General features: G+C 39.2%; 1 protein-coding gene and 1 pseudogene across 7 annotated transcripts in view; one reads left to right on the top strand and one right to left on the bottom strand.

Annotated features, from left to right (window-relative positions):
* Positions 1-21,521, top strand: part of TJP1 (tight junction protein 1) — a 234,821-nt gene that overhangs the window by 148,123 nt on the left and 65,177 nt on the right. For all 7 annotated transcript variants that reach the window (XM_064480517.1, XM_064480516.1, XM_064480514.1 and 4 more), the window contains one exon: positions 14,608-14,664. In XM_064480517.1, the coding sequence (XP_064336587.1) occupies positions 14,617-14,664 (48 nt within the window). In that variant the 5' untranslated portion in view covers positions 14,608-14,616. The remainder of the gene's footprint in view (positions 1-14,607; positions 14,665-21,521) is intronic.
* On the bottom strand, positions 751-10,764 carry LOC116149360 (small ribosomal subunit protein uS10-like; annotated as a pseudogene).

Below are 21,521 nucleotides of genomic sequence, written 5' to 3'. Positions count from 1 at the left end.
ACGCACGCACGCACGCACATACACACTACTCCGCCGAACACATAGGCCCATACACCCATTATATTCTATGTATTCCCATTGTGCCTCCTAAGTAGTGTCATGCCCCGTCACCCCCCTTTCTAAAATGATCTTTCTTTCTAAAATGATCTCAAAATCCAAGTTTGGGGAGTACCCCGTGCCCCGGTACAAATACTTATCCTAGGACTTCTAGGCTCATTGCCTTTAGCAGTAAAAGACCAGCATGCATAATACAATCAGTAAAGTGCTACAGGGTTATTTGGCCCCAGAGACCCCTCTGGCCTCAGCTTGACTCTTTCTCCCCCTTGGTCTCTGTCCTCACACTGGGCTGTGCTGTGTTTAGTTCACAGCAGGTACGGAGCTTCCTGCCAGATTCCTCGTGAGTTGCTCTCAGGGCACTCATTTCCTTTCCTTGATCTAAGCCTGTGACAGTACATGCTGTTGTGAGAGTTTTGGACTGTCCGATTCTTATGTTAGACTGTGAGCTCCAAAAACACAGAGGCCACGTTAACGTGTCCTCTTATCATGGAGCTTAACACAGTGTCTGGCATAGAATAAACTCTCAAGTGTGGTTTGAACGAAAAAAGCGCTTTCCTGCCCTCGGGCTCATGCACATGCTGTTTTCTCTACCTGAAAAGCGTCCCCACCTCCATCCCTCATGGCACCTAGAGTCTCTGCCAATTGCTTTTTTGTTTTTTAACAACTGATTATCAATTTGTTAAAAAGGTTGATTTAAGCATCTGCAGCGGTGACTTCAGCCTTGAGTCCTGGCTCAGGACCAATGGATGTAGTAATCTCCTTGAAGGAGCCCCATCTGAAAACAACTGCAAGTCTTAGAACCTTCACCACAGGAATGTTCCTGTAGTTACTCTCAGGCTTGGTATGCAGCTGAGCTGGTCCTGTTACTTCTAGAGTCTTTGTGCCTTTGATCAAGTCAGCGCATACCTTCCCCTGAGATTTTAGACGGTGGCTGGTGAAGGTAATTCTGATTCGGTGAGCTGCCACCTCTGGTTCCACAGGTTCTTTCTAGATCTTCAGAAGCCACAGCTGTGGTTGGACTTCCTGCCTGACTGGTTCCGCTGTCCCAGCAGCTGCGAGGCATAAGTGGGCAGACCGGAGCTTCCTCACTGCCCCATCCCAGCTCTTTTCCTCATCCTGAGCCTTGAAGTGAGGTCCAAACTCGGCTTCAAGCTCCCTGTCCCTCTCTCCCTCTCCTTTGATTTCACTGACAGCATCTCGAACACATTTGCCTGCTGGTTCTCTGAGTCGTATCTGACGTCTGCCCCTCCTAGACGAGAGGTGCCGTTTCTACTCTGGGCTCACTTCCTGGTAACAGACCAGGCTAAATTCAGCCCAGGACTCCCAGAACGCACTCGTGCACCCCCAGGTCTAGCTGCATCTTTCTTCCCTCAAAGAGGAGGCCGCTGTGGAGAAGCCAGCCTGTGGAAAATGTGCTCTGTGGCCTGCATCTTGGGAGCAGAAGTCTTGGTTTGGGTCTTTCCTAGATTCGGTAATTAATTTCTAGTCCCCTCAAATTACCTTCCTTTTTCTTAAGTGGAAAACTTTCAAGTCCACACAAAAGTAGATGAAGAGTATAGTGAATCCCCACAGTCCCTGCACAAGGTGTGGTTACCAGTTCACAACCAGTTTCATTCCCTCTCTACACCTGACCGTTGTATCCTCTCTCCCGTTACTTTGAAGCAAATACCAGGCATGTCTTTTCATCAGCTAATGTTTGAGTCTATATCTCTAAAAGATAAGAACTCTTAAAAAAAAAACTGTATTACCATTATCACACTTTAAATTCTAAATCAAAAATCCAACATTTAGTCAATGTCAAGTTTCTAATTGTCTTAAATATCAACTTTCTTTTTTTAATGTATTTTTTAAAAAATCAGGATCCAAATCAAGTCCTCCCATGGTGATTGGTATGTCTGCTAAGCCTCTTAGACAGTACGGTTCACCCATCTCGCTCTGTGTGTGTCTTTGTCCTTGCCACCCACGTTGCAGTTTTATTGGTGAGAAACAGAATTGTTTGTCCTGTAGAATTTCTTAGTCTGGATTTCAGTGCTTGCTTCCCTGTGATAGTTACAGTTCTTGTCCTGTTTCCTGTAAATGTGACTGTTTCCTTTTGGGTTTGTCTGACACTGCCTTGTGATTAGATTGAGGTTATGCATCAGATTAAGGAAAGAGTATGTGATATTTATGTCTTACTACTGGTGTGGTAACCTTGATCATTTCATAAGGTACTTACTGTTTTCCCTCTGTGATTGGTAAATGTCTCGGGCCAGATACTTTGAGATCGCTTCTCTCCAGACCCTTGCCCACTGGTAATGCTCCTTGATCTTGCTTGCAGCACTTAATACTGTGTTCTTTTCCTCTAATAGTGACTTCGTATTTCTTTCATTTCTTCTACATTACTCTGCAAGGAAGAGCTGCCCCTTCTTCCTCATGTGTTTAGTTATCTGTACTTGTACTAAAAACCTTGAGTTTAGATGGACACCTCAGTTCCTATTCATCACATTTCAGTCTAGCCTTCCCCTTTTTTGTAACTTTTTTCTCTGACAGTGAGGAAACAACTTGTCTAGAGTCTATTCAGTTATTCATTTAGTCCTGATGTACCTGTAATTAGTGAGTTAACCCATCCTACCCCTGTGAGAAACAGAACTAGAGTATAATATTTGTATACAGATCTTTCGGTCTTTCACATTAGAGTATCTGTCAAAGTACTGTTTTCTAGTTACTTTCTTCCCCATCCTCTTCAGTTGTGGTATTCATTTGTAATAGGTTTATTTGCTGCTGTTTGTATTCCATTTTGGTTCCCATCATCAGGACCACTACCTCATCCTGGTTGATTTTAACTATATACTTGTTATTTGGGGGTATGTGAAACTTTACTGTAGTTCGTAGCTGCGCAACAATATATGCTCAGACATGCCCTTACTTCCTCATCCCTGCGACCCTGAGTCCACTTTCTTCTCTCTTCCACCGCGTTCCCACTTACTCTGTAAATAACCAGTTTCTTTAGTTTCTGGTTTATCATTTCTGGATCTAATTTGCAGAAATGAGTAGATGCATGTGTGTAATCTTATAATCCCTTCTTTCTCGTGTGAAGAATGGAACACTGTTGATGTTTTTGCACTTTGCTTTATTTTTGAACCTCTTAAGAGTCCTCCATTGTGTGGATGTGCTGTAATTTCTCCTCCACTCTCAGGTGCTTGGTCACCTGGATAGTTGCTGTAGTGCACTTACACACGTTCTGGTTGTGAGCAGCTGGTGCACACGCACAGTCACATTGTTGGAGGTTTCTCTTCAGGGCCGACTTCCTAGAAGTGGGATCTCTAGGTTAGAAGGTTAAGTACATGTTAGTTTTGCTAGGTCTTGCCGAATCTGGCTCCAGAGAGGTGGTGTGACTGTGTATTCCCCCTGGAAGTGTGTGAGAGTGAATGTTTCCTCACAGTCTTACAAGTAGACTGTTTTGTCTTATTTTTTAATTTTTGCTGGTTTGATAGGTAAGAAATGGCATCTTGGTGTTATTTTAATTTGCATTTCTCTAATTATGACCAGGTGTGGACCATTTTCCAAATTTTAGCATCCTTTTTGCAAAGTATCTTCCTGTTTTTCTATTGTATTTTGTGCTTATTCCTGCAGTTTTTAAAATTTCTTTACATATTACAGGTATTGGCTCTCGTGGTGTGTCTTGCAGTTTTCTTGACTTTGTTTATGGTGTTTTGTTTCTGTGTTTCTTTTTTGGTCAGGCAGACATTTTTTATTTCTTATGTTCTTTATTTCTCTTAGACCTTGAGTTATGGTTAGAAATCCTTTCCCTACACCAACATTAAAGAGAAATTCACTTGAGTTTTCTTTTAGTACTTGTATGGTTTTTTTTTTTACATTTAGATTCCTCATTCATTTGGACTTTATTCTTGTGCATGGTGAGAGATAGATCTAATTTATGTTTTTTCCAAATGACGACCTAGATGTTCAGTAGCATTTTTTAAAAAATGTATCTTTACCTCAGTGACTGGAGATGTTACCTTTGTCATACACTAATTTTCTGTTTATTAATGACGGTCTGTTTCTGGGTTTTCCGTTTTATCCCACTGGTTTGTTTGCTCACACACCACTGCCACACTGTTCATTGTAGAGACCTTATAGTATATGTCTTAATTAAGAGGCCTTAATTTGATAGGGCTAGTTCCCCACTAGGAGTTTTTCTTTTGCAGTGGTGTTTTGTTTTGTTTGGTCTTCAATTTTACCTGTTACTAAACTTAAATAGAATTGTGTTCTTGTGCCTGACTTCTTTTATTCAGCATTGAACAGTGTCTATCCATATTGGTTTGTGTAGTTGTAGTTTGTTCACTTCATTTCATGGCTTTGTAATAGCCCATTGAGTGAATGTTGCATTGTTTTCCGTTTTATCGTTGATGGGTATTTAGATGGTTTCTGGTTTCTGGCTATTAAGACTGGTGCTGTTGCGAACATTCTTGTACGTAAAGTCTTGTGCACATACGTACACATTTCTGTTGATTGATCATAGAATATGCTTATTATTGCCAGTTTTCCAAAGCAGGTGTACCAATTTACACTCCTGCTAGCAGTGTTCTGATTAGATTGTTCATTAACTCATTTTCTTCTAGCTTATTATATGGTTGTGTAGGAACATTTAATTGTTTTTTTAATTTGTATTACCCTATTGATTAATGAAGTTGAACACTTTCCCCACATGTTTGCTGGCCATTTTAATATCCTCTTTTTTTTTTCTTTAAAGTCATACTTTATTTTTTTATTGAAGTATAGTTTGCCATGTATCAATTTCTGGTATACAGCATAATGTTTCAGTCATACATCTACGTACATATATTCCTTTTCATACTCTTTTTCTTTATGGGTTGCTACAAGATATTGAATATAGTTCTCTGTGCTGTGCAGTAGAAACTTGTTTATCTATTGATATCTTCTTTTTTGAAGTGCTTCCTCAATTTCTTAGCCCGTCTTCTCTATTAGGCATCCTGTCTTTATTGATAGGAATTCCTGTATATTTTGAATATGAATACTGTGTTGGTTAGATAGACATTAGTTGGTTACTTTAAAAGCCCAGTTTTATCTGAAAATAAATGATAATGCTTCTTTGTTGTGTATGTGAAAAGTCATAAGTTTTAATACTCAGATGGCTTGTATTAAAACTGGTATATTTACTGCCTTCTTATTGAATCTTCATCTATTACTACTGCCACCTTAGTAGTGAGATTTTCAGCCTCAAGTTGCCTGGTCTTGGAACTAGGAGGGAGCTCCTTGATGGAGTGTGCCTCAGTGAGGCTTAGCAGCTTGTCACCATCTTACCTTAGACATTTAGGATTAAGAGGAAGTGATTTTAAAGAAATATGACCTGTTGAGTGTACAAATTTGGTCTGTTTTTCATTGAGTGCTTTGTTAGAGAAGTATCATGGTTTTTCATGTATCTTATGTAGAAATTAAAGAGTTTTTTTAAATTTATTTTTTATGTTTTTGAAAATCAGATAATGGTTTAGTGAAGGAGGAGGAATAACCTGAGAAACTAAGAAACTAAAAACAGATGTGTGAACTAACTATTCACGTTTTTTTAATAGGTTAATTCTTTTCCTCACTTTAGCAGCTAAAGAGTGTTCTCGATTTTTATAAGAATTTGATGAATTTGCTCATATGTATGTCTTCTGAGATGTTCTACTGCTCACAGTAGGTGTGGTCAAGATTCTGTTCTTTTGTTCCCCGCAATTTTCAGCTCCTTATTAATCTTGTCATTACCATTCAGGGTGTGTGTGTGTGAATACTTGTTTACATGCTAAACTATAGTTGATTTACAACATTGTGTTAGTTTCAAGTGTACAGTTTCAGATTCTTTTCTATTATAGGTTATTGCAAGATACTGACTGTAGTTCCCCATTCTATACATTAGGACTTTGTTGTTTACCTATTTTATATATAGTAGTGTATATCTGTTAATAGCAGACTCCTAATGTATCCCTCCGCTTTCCCCTTTGGTAACCATAAGTTTCTTTTCTACATGTGTGAGTCTGTTTTTGTTTTATAAGTAAGTTGATTTGTATTACTTTTTAGATTCCACATAAAAGTGATATCATAATATTTGTCTTTCTCAGACTTCACTCAGTACAATCTCTAAGTCTATCCAAGTTGCTGCAAATGTCAATATTTCATTCTTTTTTATGACTGAGTACTATTCCTCTGTGTGTGTGTGTGTGTGTGTGTGTGTGTGTGTATGTATATACACACAATATATATAATGTGATACATATATACACCACATTTTTTTTTATCCATTCATCTGTTGATGGACACTTTGGTTGCTTCCGTGTCTTGACTATTGTGAATAGTGCTGCTCTGAACATTGGGGTGCGTGTATCTTTTTGAATTAGAGTTTTTGTCTTTTCTAGATATATGCCCAGGAGTGGGATTGCTGGATCATATAGCAACTCTATTTTTAGTTTTTTAAGGAGCCTCCAGACTATTTTTCAAGTGGCTGCACTAATTTATGTTCCCACCCACAGTGTCAGAGGGTTCCCTTTTTGCCACACCCTCTCCAGTATTTATTATTTTGGGGACTTTTTGATGATGGCCATTCTGACTGGTGTGAGGTGATACCTCATTGTAGTTTCGATTTGCATTTCTCTAATAATTAGAGATGTTGAGCATCTTTTCATGTGCCTGTTGGTCATCTGGATGTCTTCTTTGGAGAAATGCCTGTTCAGGTCTTCTGCCCATTTTTTGATTAGATTTTTTTTTTTTTTTTTTTGTTATTGAGTTGTATGAGCTGTCTGTGTATTTTGGAAATTAAGCCCTTGTCGGTCACATCATTTGCAAATATTTTCTCCCAGTCTGTAGGTTGTCTTTTCATTTTGTTTATGGAAAGACTTAAATTTTGGATTAATGGTAGACTTAGAGAAAAGTTGCAAAAATATTTGAGTTCTTTTATATCTTTCATTCCAGTCCCCTTATGTTTTACATCACTGTAACCGTAGAATAGTTAACAAGGACAAGAAATTAACATTGATACAGTAATGACTAAATTACAGGCTGCATTTGAATTTTGCTAGTTTATCCTTTTTCTCTTCCAGGATTCCACGTTGCATTTAGTTGTTCTTTTTGTGTCTTTGAACCTTTAACCAAGCCTCGGTTTTCTCTCTTTATACTTTTTTTATACCTTTATACTTTTGAAGAGAATTGATTAACTTGTCAGATGCCCTTCAGTTTGGTTTGTCTGATATTTTCTCATCATTGAAATGAGGTGGTGCCTTTTTGGCAAGAATACTGTAAAAGCTGTATTCGTTCATGATGTTGAGCTGTCTTATGTGTGTTTTTAATGCATATTTTGGAGGAGATGATTTGAGGCTATGCTCATCATGTTAATCCTCAAACATTCAACCACTAATTTAGCATCTCTGGGTGGATCTTTATCTGTTGGTACAGTTTGCCTTTTTTCCTTCCACATTTCTTAGCTGAGATTCTACTCTCATAAAGAGTTGTCCCTTTCTCGTTTATGTGTTTAATGATGTCCGCATGGATGTCTGTTTTATTCTGTGGGTTAAAATCTAATATTGTGAGCATTTTGTTGCTCAGGTTACTCCGGCTTTGGCCTGTAGAAGCTCTTTCAGGTTGGTTCTTGTGTTCCTTTGACAAATCCCCATAATTTTTTGAGCAGTCCCTTAATTTCTAGTGCCACATAATATTCCAGTTCACCCTGTATTTTCCCTGTCCTAGCCCTGGAACCAACCCTTCTCTAAGAAATCATGGTTTATCTTACTGGAGAATAGCAGTTAGAAATTAAGGTCTCCACGCTGGCTGTACTCATTGCTGTGGGTTCTCCTTGTGGTAGGTCCTCAGCAGACAGAGCTGGGAAATGGGCCTGTGCGTTTCTGCACGACTCTGCCTGTGTCTGTCTGTGTGTGTAAAACCGCAGGTTATACTGATACCTCAGACTCCGATCGCACATCAGAGTTCCCTTTAGCCTCCCTCCATTTCTTACTTAAGATATTTTCCTCCCACAAGAGAAACACAACCTACATTATCTGTGTGTTCACTTGTAGTGTACACACGAAACAGCTGAAATTTTTCACCCGTTCCCCAGGGAGAAGGACTCACTCTACCTAGGCTGCAGAATTTCTGTGCAGTTCTTTTGTGCCTGGCCTCCCAGCATTCAGTCAGATGCTGTTTTCCACAGTTACTCAGATTCTTTTCTTCCCTGCCTTCTTCAGAGTGGTCGCGGTGCTCTTGTGTGGTTCAGTTGGGTTGATTTGTTACTGTGTATTTGCCATTTTGGATCCCCCCCACTTTTGCTGACTACCTCGTCTTCAGCATCACTTCCTTGTCTGGGCTACCCCATTCTCTCTCCCCTTCTACCTGGAGACAACTTCACACGTCGTTTGTCTGTCTTGAGCCATTAGAAAATGACAACTTAAAGCAGATTTATTTTTGGTGACTGGAAAGCACTCAAGAGTTTTCAAGAGTGTCTGTAACCATCCCTGATAAGAATTTCTCAAGGTTCAGTGCACATACAGCGGTAACTTATGTAAGCTGGTGTTCTTTCACTTTGATTTTAGGACAGCAGCAGATGTAGTGATTTATTTGTAAACTTATATTTTAAGCAAATCTCTAACTTTGATCAACCAAAAATATTCTAGGTCCACCTATGTCTTTCTTCCAGCTCTTAATATTTTGTAATCATATCCATCTCATCGTTTGTCTCCTAAGTTGTCAGCCAAGAAGTGGATACAATAAAGTATTTGGAAATTGAACTGGTGTTGAGAATAGTGGAGTGTTGGATGCTAAATTTACTCACTTCCTATTGAGGCTGTCATCCTATAGTTGCTGCACTGTTATTGTGGTCATGATTTTTAATTCTTAGGCTTAGTGAGTTCTTATCTTAAATATGTAACATATGTTGAATCCCTGAGTATATCTCCAAGACCTCTCTTCATTGGACTTTAGGTTTATCTTTATTTACCATCCCTGGACATCTCCATTTTGAGAGTTTCCATGACAGCCCTTCAGTCCAAGTGTATGTTTCTCTCATGTTTTTGCACATACGCTAGTCTTTTTGTAATTCATTTGCATAGCAGTGATCACGTTTGAAATTAAATGCTTAACTGAAAAGTCAAAGGGGGGCAGGGGTCATCTGTTGGATTCACTGAAATTGTTCTGACTTCAGGCTTAACTCTACAGGGGGTCTTGCTTTCTATTTTGGATGGAAAGAAGCTAAAAGAACAAAACAAAAACTTTGGAGGGCAGGCAAATTCAGAAACAATTCAGCTTAGTGGCTTTGCTTACAGGAGGAACCCAGATACAGAGCTACCGGAGTATTCTTTCTCGTTACTATTTGGTTTTCCTAATCGGGGACCACAAATCATCAGGAAAGAGTGTTCAACGTGCTTTATGTAAGAGTCAGTACTGAGTACACTATTTTAGGTACATATTTAATATTTAAGAGTCCAACAATTTAAAAAATATGAAACTGTTATTTTATGGTATCTTCCTTTTTAATATTTCGTCTTGCTGTATTCTCTGGACAGTAAATGATGTTTGTATTACTTCCTCACTCACTCTTCTTCTCTGATTCCTTAGGTTCTTTTTTTTTCCCCTTAAAATATTTGTAGTCCACAGGGTCATCTTGGTCCTCTGGTAACTGGATATTTTGTCTTGGGTTCAGTACTACTTTGTTGATTCTTCCTAGATGCTTACCTGCTCCAGATCCCAGTTCCGATCTTCAGACCTGTGTATCCTCCGGCCTCCTGCCTGCATCTCTGCTTCAGTATTTCCACAGGCACTGTAAATTACAGATGTCTGAAACTGGATTTGTCATCTTTCCTGCTTTCTGCTCCTTCACTCAGCTGCCCAGTTGTGAACCCTAACAGCCATCTTGAACTCCTCCCCTTTTCTGCTTTAACTTTCTAGCTGGTTTCTGTGACTCAAATCCGCCTTCCACATCACAGCCATCAGAATGAGTTGATGGTATCACATGACTGCCTCCAATTCCAGTGTCTTCCCAGCGAATTTGGAATCCTTCGCATTTTGTCACAAGCCTGTGGTGATGTCCTGCACCTTCTCTTTGTGCCCTTTCCCTGTTCTGCCAGTTGTAGGGCTCAGCATTAGCAAAGCCAGCTTTGCATGCGTTACCCACAACCTTGCTGACACGCTGTTTTTTTCTGCAAACATCTTTCCCCACTTTTTTTCTGGTCATCCTTCAAGCTGGAACTCAGCTCTTGCTTTCTTGGGGACTCAGTCCCTGATCAGCACAGCAAACAGTCCTCTCCATCCTCCTTGATGCCTCATGTACACTGTTTATGTGGTGTTACAAGCCTTCCTGAGCCCTTACAGAGAAAGAAGGACCAATTTATTCAATTCCAAGGGTTAAATGAATGAATGGATTGTTTTGGAAATTACAGGCATCAGGATAGTAAATTTTGGGGGAGTGGGGGAGGTAATTAGGTTTACTTATTTGTTTTTAGAGGAGGTGCTGAGGATTGAACCCAGGACCTTGTGCGTGCTAAACATGTGCTCTACCACTTAAACTATGCACCCTCCCCCAGGATGGTCAATTTTATCTGACTATAAATCTTGATAATGTTAAGGAGTTAAGATTTTTCTTCATTTGGAGAACTCTTGCTTTATTTACCCTGTCTTGGATTTGGTCTGCTCCCAGTTGAGGGCTCCTCCTGTCTTGTCAGCTCTCGTGTCGTCTTGTCTTTTCCCCATTTGAGCTGTAATCAGCCCTAAAGGACAGTGAAACTGCCTCGAATTAGGATCTGAAGTTTTGGCAGGAAGCCCTTCAGAGTTGGTGATCTGAGTAGTGTCTCTGCCAGCTGGAGCTTAGAACAAAGAGGCCAAACAGACTCTTGGCAGGTTCTGAAACGCAGCTTTTTGCTTCTTCAGAAATTGTGATTCTGGTCAGTTGATGCTGACTTAGAGACGTGTGTGGAACTGGGAATCCAGCAGCCGCAGGTCCCAGTCACCCTGGGTGCCTGCGGTGCTGCACGGGTGATCTCATCCCACTCGAATTTTATAAATGAGGAAACTAAGTTACTTTTCTAGTTAATGGCAGGTTTGGGCTCTAATCTGCTCTCTAGCTAAGTTCATTTTCTGCTTAACAGCGTCTTTCAGAGTTGTTGGGAATGAGAGTGCTGGAGCCCTTCCTGGAGGAGGGGCTCTTCTCACTGCGGTCTCCCCACAGGCCAGAATGCTTTGGGGATGAGACTTCCTTCCCTTAGCGGGAAAGCCTGTGCGAGTTATGCAATTACGCATTCTGTGTTTTTTTCCCCAATAAGAGAAATGACAAGTAAGCAATTTTACAATAAGGATGATATTTTTTAAATCATTTATTTGAATAAGTAATAGATGAACTTAGTAAAACCTTACAAAAGGGCTCACAGCGAAAATGAGAGATTCCCTGCACCCCCTTCCCCCCATTTCTCTTTCTCTACCACAGAGGCCAGTTGCTTCTTAGGTATCCTTTCAAAGGAAATCTCCATTTTTCTGAAGTATCGAAACTTTAATATTAGTATCAAAAGTATCAAAATTTCTAAGGTATCCAATTTAGTAGTAAAAATGTTTTATACCGGCTTTATCCTTTAATTTCTGAATGATTTACTGTAAGACTCCCCACCCCCACCCAGCATCTTATGATCACTTTTGAACATAGCAACGTTGAAAGAATTTCACAGTAGCTACTTGTATCCCATCAACCAAGATGCTCCCATTTTATTGGACCATATTTGTATTATCACAGATCTCTGCGTTCAGCCATTTGTTCATCCCTCCCTTCCTTCAGAACTCCTCATAAAGTCTTCCTGGTGACACGAACAACCATGGATAGAACAGTGCTGCTGTTACCTCTGAAGGAAACCACGACATGAGAGTGGAGAGAGATGGGTGGCTCCTGTCGTGTTTTCCCTTTAGTGGTCTGGATCGCAGGGCTTACCACCTTACTACATTGTGGGTTACGTGGGTGTCGTGTGCTGCTCGGGGGGGGGGCCCTGACCACCCTTCTTGATGTTTCCTTCTCTGTTGCTTGCTTTCTTGTACAGTGGTCTCATTCTGATGAATCAAGCTAATGAGGCCATGTCTCACTTTAACAGAGAAGTGAGCTATTATATTACCCTTTTTGGGGGAAGCCGTTTTGTTGGTTGAGGTGTATACTTCTCTGAGGAAACATTAATTTTGATTGAAATTCTGAGAACAGTTGTTTTACTATTTTTATTTTGCCCCTTATGTAAATAAAATAAGTTTCTCTTACCATACTCTTCTAGAAGCTTAATGTATAAATCCCTTACTAATAGAATAAATAATTTTTGTAATTAGCAGTAAAGCATAAAATAATCTTCTTAGGTATTGTTTGATTTTTTTCTGAAAAGCAAAGTTAAAAATACATATTTGGAGTTTCAAATGGGATTTGATGAATGTGTTTTAAAATATTTCGACAATTTTTTTCTGATTGGGAATGGAGAAAGGAAAGCCAAAAAAATGCCTCGTGAAAAATATCCCCCGTAATCCCTTCACTTTGAAGATGGTCAGTGTTAACGTTTTGTGTGTCCTTTTAGCCTTTCTTTTCATTCATGTCTAAACAAAATTAGGATAACAATATGTAAGCTGTTTCATAACCTGCTTTTCCTCCCTTCACGTGAAATGAATGTCCTCATTTGATAATATTCTTGTGCTAAATGGAAAACTGTGTGGCCATGAAAAGCATATGGTGGATGATACATTTTCTTACCAAAGAACATGCTGTCGAGGTGCTTGCTGGTTATCAGGTCACTTTGCACTGGTAGGAGAGGAATTAAAAGGGCCCTGGACCGTGCTGCTTGCTACAGAGGCGGGGCCGGGGAGGGGAGCCCAGAGCCCTGCAGGCAGTTCTCAGCTAAGACTGGACAGACCGGTGTTTTTAGCCTGTGTATTTCAGTGGGACTCCTGATGTTTAGCAGAATGACTCGTATCATCACTGTCACACTAATGGGGGAGTTTTTTTTTTAAATATATAAATCCTGATCAGTTTTTGTTAAAAAAACAAAACAAAACAGCTTTGTTTCCAGCAGAAGTCTCATTCAAAGGAGATTTCACTGCGCTTGACTGAAAGCCTGAAACAAAACGCTGGTGGACAGTTCTTATCTACGGGAGAGAACAGAGAGATCCTTTCTCTCCCTCTCTTATTCATCCGGCAGGGAAGTTCATCTTGTTGCTTTGAATTTAGGGAAACGGGCTTTCTTTATTAGGGACTTGTTTTCTAAAGCAGCATTAATGTTTGATTAAAGTTGCTGTGGGAAAGGAGAAATGGGCCCCAGGCAGCACTGTGGGGCCACGTTCTGGTGATGCTAGTGACAGTCGCGTAGCAGGACTAGACAGTGTAACAGTGGGTACCGGGTGGTGTTCTGGCAACAGCGTGCTCAGCTGCCTCCCTTTCCACCCTGCTTTTGGATAAGTCTGCAAAAGCCTTTTTTTGAGGGGGGAGGTAATTAGGTTTATTCATTTATTTATTTTTAGAAGAGATACTGGGATTGAAACCAAGACCTCGTGCATACTAAGCACACACAGTACCGCTGAGCTATATCCTCCTCCTCCTTTTTTTAAATTTATTTTTTGCAAAATCTTTTTAAAAACTGTAAATATATGTATGTTTAGGAACCCCAATTCCAGAAGATGGTTAACATTAAAAGAGATTTTGAATCACTTTAGGCCTCCAAGAGCAATTAACCCAATGTATAAGAAATATACTTTGAATTCTTCAGTGCTCACCCCTTGGGTAGTCATTTGATTCCCTCTTTCGTAAGAAGTTCTTGACAGGGGAGGAACCTGAACTTCACTGACGTTTGAGTAGCACCTCTGTTGGAAGTTGAATCACTTTAATTTTAAGGCAGTTCTTGGGGGCAGGGGTTGGAATTGTTTGTTTTTCTCTTCTGTATGGCATGGGCGTGTGTGCATGAGATGTATACTAGGAAAGCCTTTTTTTAAAATTTTTTATTTTTTAGTGTTATAAACAAATCTTGAGAAGGTAATTCTGCAGTAAAACTGAAACTAGGTGGAGCAGTAGCGTTTTACCTGATACTGAAGCAACCATTGACCAAATCTATCAAATGGTCTTACCTGTTTTCCTGTATCATGGATATTTTTAATTGCTGGGTTCAGAGATGTTCGACTTTTCCTTCCTTTGCACAACGTAAGGAATGCTTTGCAGTGTTTTTATGTAGCATTAGATACTTAAAAAAATAGCATTCCAACTTCTATTCTTTTCTGTCTGATGTTAACTATAAAGTTGCAGAATTAGCTTGAACACTGATTGCAGCTGGCATGAAATGACTATAGAGTGGCATCTGTCCAAATTAAGTTAAAAACAAAGGAAGTTCCTGTGTGTAGTTTCCTGTCTCTTAAAACAAAAACAAAAGCAAGCAAAACCCTTGTATAATTATTAAGCCCTTTTCAGAGTATCTAGTATTAAAACTATGGATCTTGGTCTTGCAGTGTGCTAAATTGTTTGCTGGATGTTCTCATTCACTCTGTTAAAGACCTTGTCTTAAAAGGTAATTACTTGTTTTTCTTTTCCTTTACCAGAACACAGCGATGGAGGAAACAGCTATATGGGAACAGCACACGGTGACGCTTCACAGGGTGAGTTGGAGTGAGTGCTGTGTGTTTAACTCAGGATACTGGAGGCTTGGGGAACAATAGAGGAAAGCCACATGTCAGGAAGCCAGAGGAAAGGGGAAGAACTTTTCTATATCCCTTTGTTTACAGTTCGAGTTGCAATAAATTCTTTATTAAGGTCAAAAGTGAACATGATTACTTTTTCACATATCCTTTTGGTGGTTATTTGTATATTGCTCTTTTTAATCACAACTGAAGAAATGAAGTGATTTATTTTTATAATTTTGAGTGATCAGATAAAAGACACTGTACATTGGTGGAAATTGTAAACTGTTTCAGCCTTTCTGAGTGTACGTACATGTATTGTAGGCTTGGGATTTAGAATCGAACAGAGTCTTGTGAGCAGTAAAATCTTAAAAGGTGCTCGTTGATTTGAAGCATGTGGACCCAAGCTTTGCTTTAACAGTTGCAGCTGGGCAGAAAGCAAACAGCAAGAAGGTGGTGAGAGTAAGAGCTTTGTCTGAAAGGAGACCGCCCTGAATTTGAATCCCAGTGCTGCGTGATTCCCTTTAGAAATGGGCGAGTGAGCCAACATGCTTCTAATGCCTTGGTTAAAATGGAGCTAATGTCACCTAATCATGCTTGACACCAAGTACTGCTCCCACCAGTCTCCCCTTCCCTCCCTTTGCAGGGAGCTGACTCTGCTGACTACCCTTCCTTCTCCTTAGGGAAGGTACGGGAAAAGATTAGGGGATATTTAAATATTTCACACTTAACTATTTCTCCCAGCTAAATCCATTAGTAGGGAAACGGAACTGGGAAAATCATGTTCCTGAATCCTGCCCTGATTATCTCCTGAGTGTTTGAATCTGCACATAATAGATCATGGATAAATGAATTATTAAAAACCAGTGATTTCAGATAAGATATAGCCGATTTTTTGTGTGTGTCTCCCTAAGTGGTGAAAGGAATCATTAAATAATACTAACCTGGACTTTTAATTTGTAGAGCTAAGGTATGGCCTGTGTGAAATGTGCTGATAGGTAGCATATTTAAATCAAATTAAATTTATACCTTCATACCTTAAAAATGTTTAATTGGCTGGTTGCAAGAGACTAATTTGATTTTTTTTTACATTGCATTTATTTGCTTAATACGTTTATTATTTTTATCGATACAATTTACACATAGTACTATTCATCCTAGTGTATGGTCCTGAGTCTGACAAACACCTACAGTCAGATAACAGTCATATAAGCACTGCTACAAACAAAACAGAGAAGAGTTCCATCACCCTGAACCTTTCCCTTGTGTCATTTATAGTGACCCTGTCCCCTCACCTCCAGCACTTGGCGACCACTGATGTCTTTTCTGTTCCAGAATGTCATGTTGGTGAACTCATACAATGCGCAGCCTTTTGATGCTGACTTCTTGGCCTGATGCATGTGAGATTTCTCCATCATGCTACTAGCGTCAGTAGCTAGTTCCCTCTTACTGCTAAGGAGCATTCCATCGTATGAGTGTAGGATAATCTGCTTTTTTATTCTCTGGTCTTGATACATTGGGGCTGTTTCCAGTTTTTGGTGATTATGAATAAATCTGCTCTAGTGTACAGGTTTTTGTATGAACAGAAATTTTTTCTCTTGGTTAAATACCTCAGAGTGGAATTGCTGTGGGTTTTCTGTAAGTGAATGTTTTAACTTTTGTAAGAAGCTGTCACACTACATTTACGTCCCCATCAGCAATGCCTCAGAGCTCCAGTGGTTTGTACCCTCACCAGCTCTTGGTATTACCAGGGTTGGGTTTTTTCCCTCCTTAATTTTAGCTGTTTTAATAGATGTGTAGTGGTACGTCATCGTGGTTTTCATTTGTAGTTCTCTAAAGACTAATAATGTTGAATATCTGTTTCTGTGCTTAGTTGTCATCCATGTATCTTCCATGGTAAAATGTGTTCACATCTTTTTCCCGTTTTTAATTGGGTTGTTTGTTTTCTTACATTGACCTTAAACAAGCAGACTGCCAGTTATTTCTCCAGCAAAATAGTTTTACTTGGGATCAGCAAAGAATTGCAATTTAGGGTCTGCATCCCCGGGGAGACATAGTGCAAGACCCCAGCAGAAATGGAGAGGAGGACTCTTTTGTAGAGGGGAACAGGAAGTTGGAGGAGTGCAGTAAACAAAGAGTCCATTGGCAGAATTGAGAATTCGGAGTGTAGTGGGTTTTCATTGGCTGAGTTTGGCAGTGTCTCACTGGCTGAGCTCTTGCTAGGCAAGGAGAGGAGATCTGTCTTCCCCTGGGCTCTGCTAATAGCACAGTGCTTGGGAGGCTCTCCTTTCTGGCCTCCCAGCTCTATTTTAATTGAAGTTTCTGTTTATTAATTTTTATACTTTTTTTTAAACTGTGGTAACATATACACAATATTAAGTTTACCGTCTATTCACAGTTCCCTTGTCCATTTTTCAGTTGGGTTATTTGGTTTTTATTTGTTGAGTTGTAGGAGTTTTTATTTTCTGGTAATTAACCCCTTATCAGAGATATGACTTGTAAATGTTTTTTACCATTCCTTGGGTGACCTTTGCTCTCTGTTGATTGTGTCCCTTGGGGCACAGAAGTTGTCACTTCTTGAGTTTTAAGAGCTTTTAATATCTTCTGGATAAAAGTTCTTTATCAGGTTATTATTTTGCAAATAAATGTTTTTTCTCAATCTGTGGCTTGCCTTTTTCCTTCTCTTAACAGTATCTTTTATAGAGCATACGTTTTAAGTTTTGATAGCGTCCAGTTTGTTACTTTTTGCTTTTATTGGTTTTGCTTTTGGTTTTGTATCTAAGAAGTCTTTGCCAAACCCAAGGTCCCAAATATTTTTCCTGTTGTTTTCTTCTGGAAGTTTTTGTCTGTTTGTTTGTTTAGATTACACTTTGTTTGTATTAAGAGGTAAAGGCAGGGATTTTTTTTTTAATACGGCTGTCCAATTTTTTGAAAAGGTTATCCTTTCTTCATTTAGTTGCTTTCTACTTTTTCAAAAATCAGTGACCGTATATGTGTGGGTCTTTCCCTTGTCTGTTTTATTGATCTGTGTGTCTGTCCTTCTGCTTTGATTATTGTAGCTTTATATTAAATGTGAAAATCAAGTAGTGTGAGTCCTCTAAATTTATTATTATTTTTAATTGTTTTGGCCAGTTCTTTTGCCTTTCTATATGAATTTTAGAATAAGTTTATCAAAGAAAAAAATCTGTTAGGATTTTCATTGGGATTGCATTGAATCTACAGATCAACTTAGGGAAAATTGACAACAGTATTGAGTAGTCCACACGATGAATGTGATATCTCTCTCCATTTCCTTTATTGCTGTTGTATAGTTTTCAAATATACAGCTTCTGTGCAGATTTTGTTAGATTTCTAGTTAAGTGTATTTCATGTTTCCCCGAGCCATTATAAATGGTGTTTTTTAAATTTCAGTTTTTGATTGTTCATTAGTATGTAGAAATGCAACTGATTTTATTTTTTTTTAATAGTGAACTTGTTACTTTTCTAAACTTACGAGTTCCGGGAACTTTTTTTGTAGATTCTTCGGCATTTTTCGGTGTTGACAATCATGTCATCTGTGAATGGAGGCAGTTTTATTTCCTCTTTTCTGATGATATGCTCGGGCTTGCAGGTTGATGTTTAATAGGTACAGTAAGCAGGCATCCTTGCCTTATTCCAAATTTTAGATGAAAGCCTTTTTTTCACCAGTAAGTATGATGTTGGCAGTAGGATTTGTGTAGATGCACTTTGTGAGGTTAAGGAAGTTCCCCAGTATTTCAGTTTTGCCATTTATTAGGTTGAGGAAATTCCCTTTTATACTTACTTTGCTGAGAGATGGGTTTTTTGTTTGTTTCTTTTGTTTTGTTTTAAATCATGGATGGATGGTGGATTTTGCCCGGTGCTTTTTTTGCAAGTATTGATTGAGACTGTCATGAGTTTTCTTTTTAGTCTGTTGGTATGGTCAATTTTGTGCTTTTTGAATATTGAGCAGCCTTTTATTCCCAAGATAAATTCGACCTATTACTCATTTTATATATTGCTGGGTTAATTTGCTAGTGTTTTCATGAAGGTGTTTGTTTCTTTGTTCATGAGAGAGATTAGTACTTTTTCTTGTATTTATCTGGTTTTGGAGTGAGGAAAGCTGCTAGCCTCAAAACAAGCAGGAAGTATTCCTTCTTGTGGTGCTCTCTGGTAGAGTTAATGCACAGCTGAAGTTATTTCTCCCTTAAATATTCGGTAGAATTCACTATTTTGGCCATCTGGTACCAGAGTTTTCTTTGTGAGAAGGCTTTTAACTATAAATTCATTTTCTTTAATTTTATGTGACTATTCACATTATGTATTTGTTAGCTTTTGGGAACTTTTTTGGGTAGCTTTGGTATTTTGTATCTTTCAAAGTATTTGTCCCTTTTATCTAAATTGTCAAATTTGTAGACATAAAATTGTCCATACATTCCCTTACTGTAATGTTTTAGGGTATGGATCGGTGGTCTGGGTTTCATTTCTGATGTTGGTAATTTGTGTCTCCTTTCTTGGTCAGCCTGGCTAGAGGCTTAACAATTCACTGATTTTTTTCCCCCAAAATACTACCTTTTATTTTTATTGATATTTTTAATTTTCTGCCTTGTATTTCATTGATCTCTGCTCTTACTTTAATGTTAAATTTTTTTCTGCTTACATTGGGTTTAAATTGATCTTCTTTTTATAATTTCTTAAGGTGTAAGCTGGATCATTTGAGACCATGGGTGTAATTTGACCATATCACATTACATTTGTTTTTTCCTAATACCTTTTTAGTTTTTAAATAAGCAAAATAAAATATGACACTTCAGTTAGCTAAAGTATGTATCTCTTTCTGCTGCTCTTCGTGGTGTTGTCAGTTGTGGGAAAATGCTCAGTTATTTACTGCAGATCCGTATCTCATTAGCTTAGACAAAGTAGGGGGAGATCCTGAATTTTCAGAAAAGAAAACAGAATCTGATTTTCCGAATGTGTTAAACATGTCATACTGGCTCATCACAGCTGTGGTTGTGATACGCGGGCAGTCTGAGAACTGCTGTCTGGAAGATGAGTGTAAGCTCCAGGCTGTGGGCTCTTCTTGTGTTGCAGCTTTCTTTTGCCCCGAGGGGAGGACAAACCCAGTCAAGTGTCATCAAAAAATACGCAGAGACAAAATGAGTGTGTAATTCATAGTTCTTTGGTGTTTAAACCTGGTCACTGTTGTGCTGGGAACACAGAGCTGTGTTGCCTCTGGGCCTCATCAAAGAGAGACAGTGACAGAATGGACGTCCTCAACAACCATCCCTCCAGGAATTGGTTTTGAAGGTTTCTAAAAATAGACCTGTCACTGCAAGCCCAGAGACTCCTGCCAAAGCATAATTCAGTTGACTTCATCCTCTGGGGCTGCAGAGTTATACTTTCACATATCTTTCCTTTGGTATTCTGAGTTGATGCAGAATAAAATTTAGAGTATCTAGAACATTGTGAGCAAACTTTGGCTGTAAAGAGCCAAATAATAAATAAATGTTTTAGGCCTTGCAGGTCACAGCTACTCAGGTCTGCAGTTGTATTGCAGAAACAGCCATAGAGAGTAGATAAGCAAATGGGTGTGTCTGTCCCAGTGAAACTTGATTTAGAAAAATGGGCAGCCAGCTAGATTTGGCCTGCAGGCATGGCTTAGCGCCAGGCGTACTGCACAGAGAAGCCCACTGGGTCTTCCTTGACCACCAGAGATGCTCAGTCATTTAGTCTGGGATAGGACCCTGATACACATTTTTTTCTTTCTTTTTCCTCTTAATATGCATTTTTAAAAATGCGTTTTTTGAAACAGAGGGCCATGGCCTCTGGCATTACATTTTTAAGAAACATTGACAGAGGAACGAGAAAGTCATTCTCCTTGAATTCAGCCAAGTGAGCTTCGGGAGTAGTATTAAGTGGAGATAATTTGAGGCTGTGTTCTTTTGGCGGTAACCTGGAGTTACAGATATTGTGTATGGCCAATTAAGGGCAAATTCATATTCCTTGACATCTGATGGTCAGTTATGTGAAAGGTGAAGGTAAAAGAATAAAAATCCTGTGATTTAGAACTCCAGCACTTTCTGCTGTTTACTGTCCAGAATAATATATGCTATGCCTCTGTAGTGCCCCATCCTTCTGTTTGCGTCCTCAGAGGAAAGTTTCTTCATCTTAGCATACTGGAAACCATTGACATCCTGTTCCTTCTTCAAAGCTCAGTCATTTCCTGGTGCCCCACTGTGTACCAAGCCCTGGGGATTTTATCCGAAAAGAAGCAGGTGGAGCTCCTTAGCTGGCGGAGTTTATCTCCCCCACTGGTCCTCAGCAGCTGGTGAATGTATACCTCAAGTAGTTGTCTACCCATCTCCTATTGCATTGTAGTTTTCTTAAGGGTAGGATATAACCGGTTTTTTGTCCCTTTAATGCTTGGCACTTAGTTATGCCCAATAAAACTTAATTTCATAGGAGGTCAGTCTATTCACTAGAGTCACTCTTAGGAGATCTGTAGCAGCATTGTCCAGTAGCAGTGTGATGCAAACCGCATATGTAATTAAAATTTTTCTACTCTTCACGTTAAAAAATGTAAAGTATGGGTGAAATTAATTTTACCATGGACCTTATTTAACTTAGTGTATCTAAAATACTGTTTTTAACATGTAATTAATATTTAAAAATCGATATGCTGTACTTTGGTTTTTTCCATACTGACAGCTTGCAATTTCAGCACATTTCAGGTAAGACTGGCCACATTTTAAGTGCTCAGCAGTCCTGCATATAGTGGCGCTGGTATTGGCAAATGCAGGTCTGTAGCTTGAGATGGTGGTTACATCCAAGGTGATCCT

This window comes from Camelus dromedarius, chromosome 29 (assembly GCF_036321535.1).
Source record: "Camelus dromedarius isolate mCamDro1 chromosome 29, mCamDro1.pat, whole genome shotgun sequence".
NCBI classification, from domain to species: Eukaryota; Metazoa; Chordata; class Mammalia; order Artiodactyla; family Camelidae; genus Camelus; species Camelus dromedarius.
The sequence above is the reverse complement of the archived record's forward strand: the minus strand, read 5'-3'. Positions and strand labels throughout refer to the sequence as shown.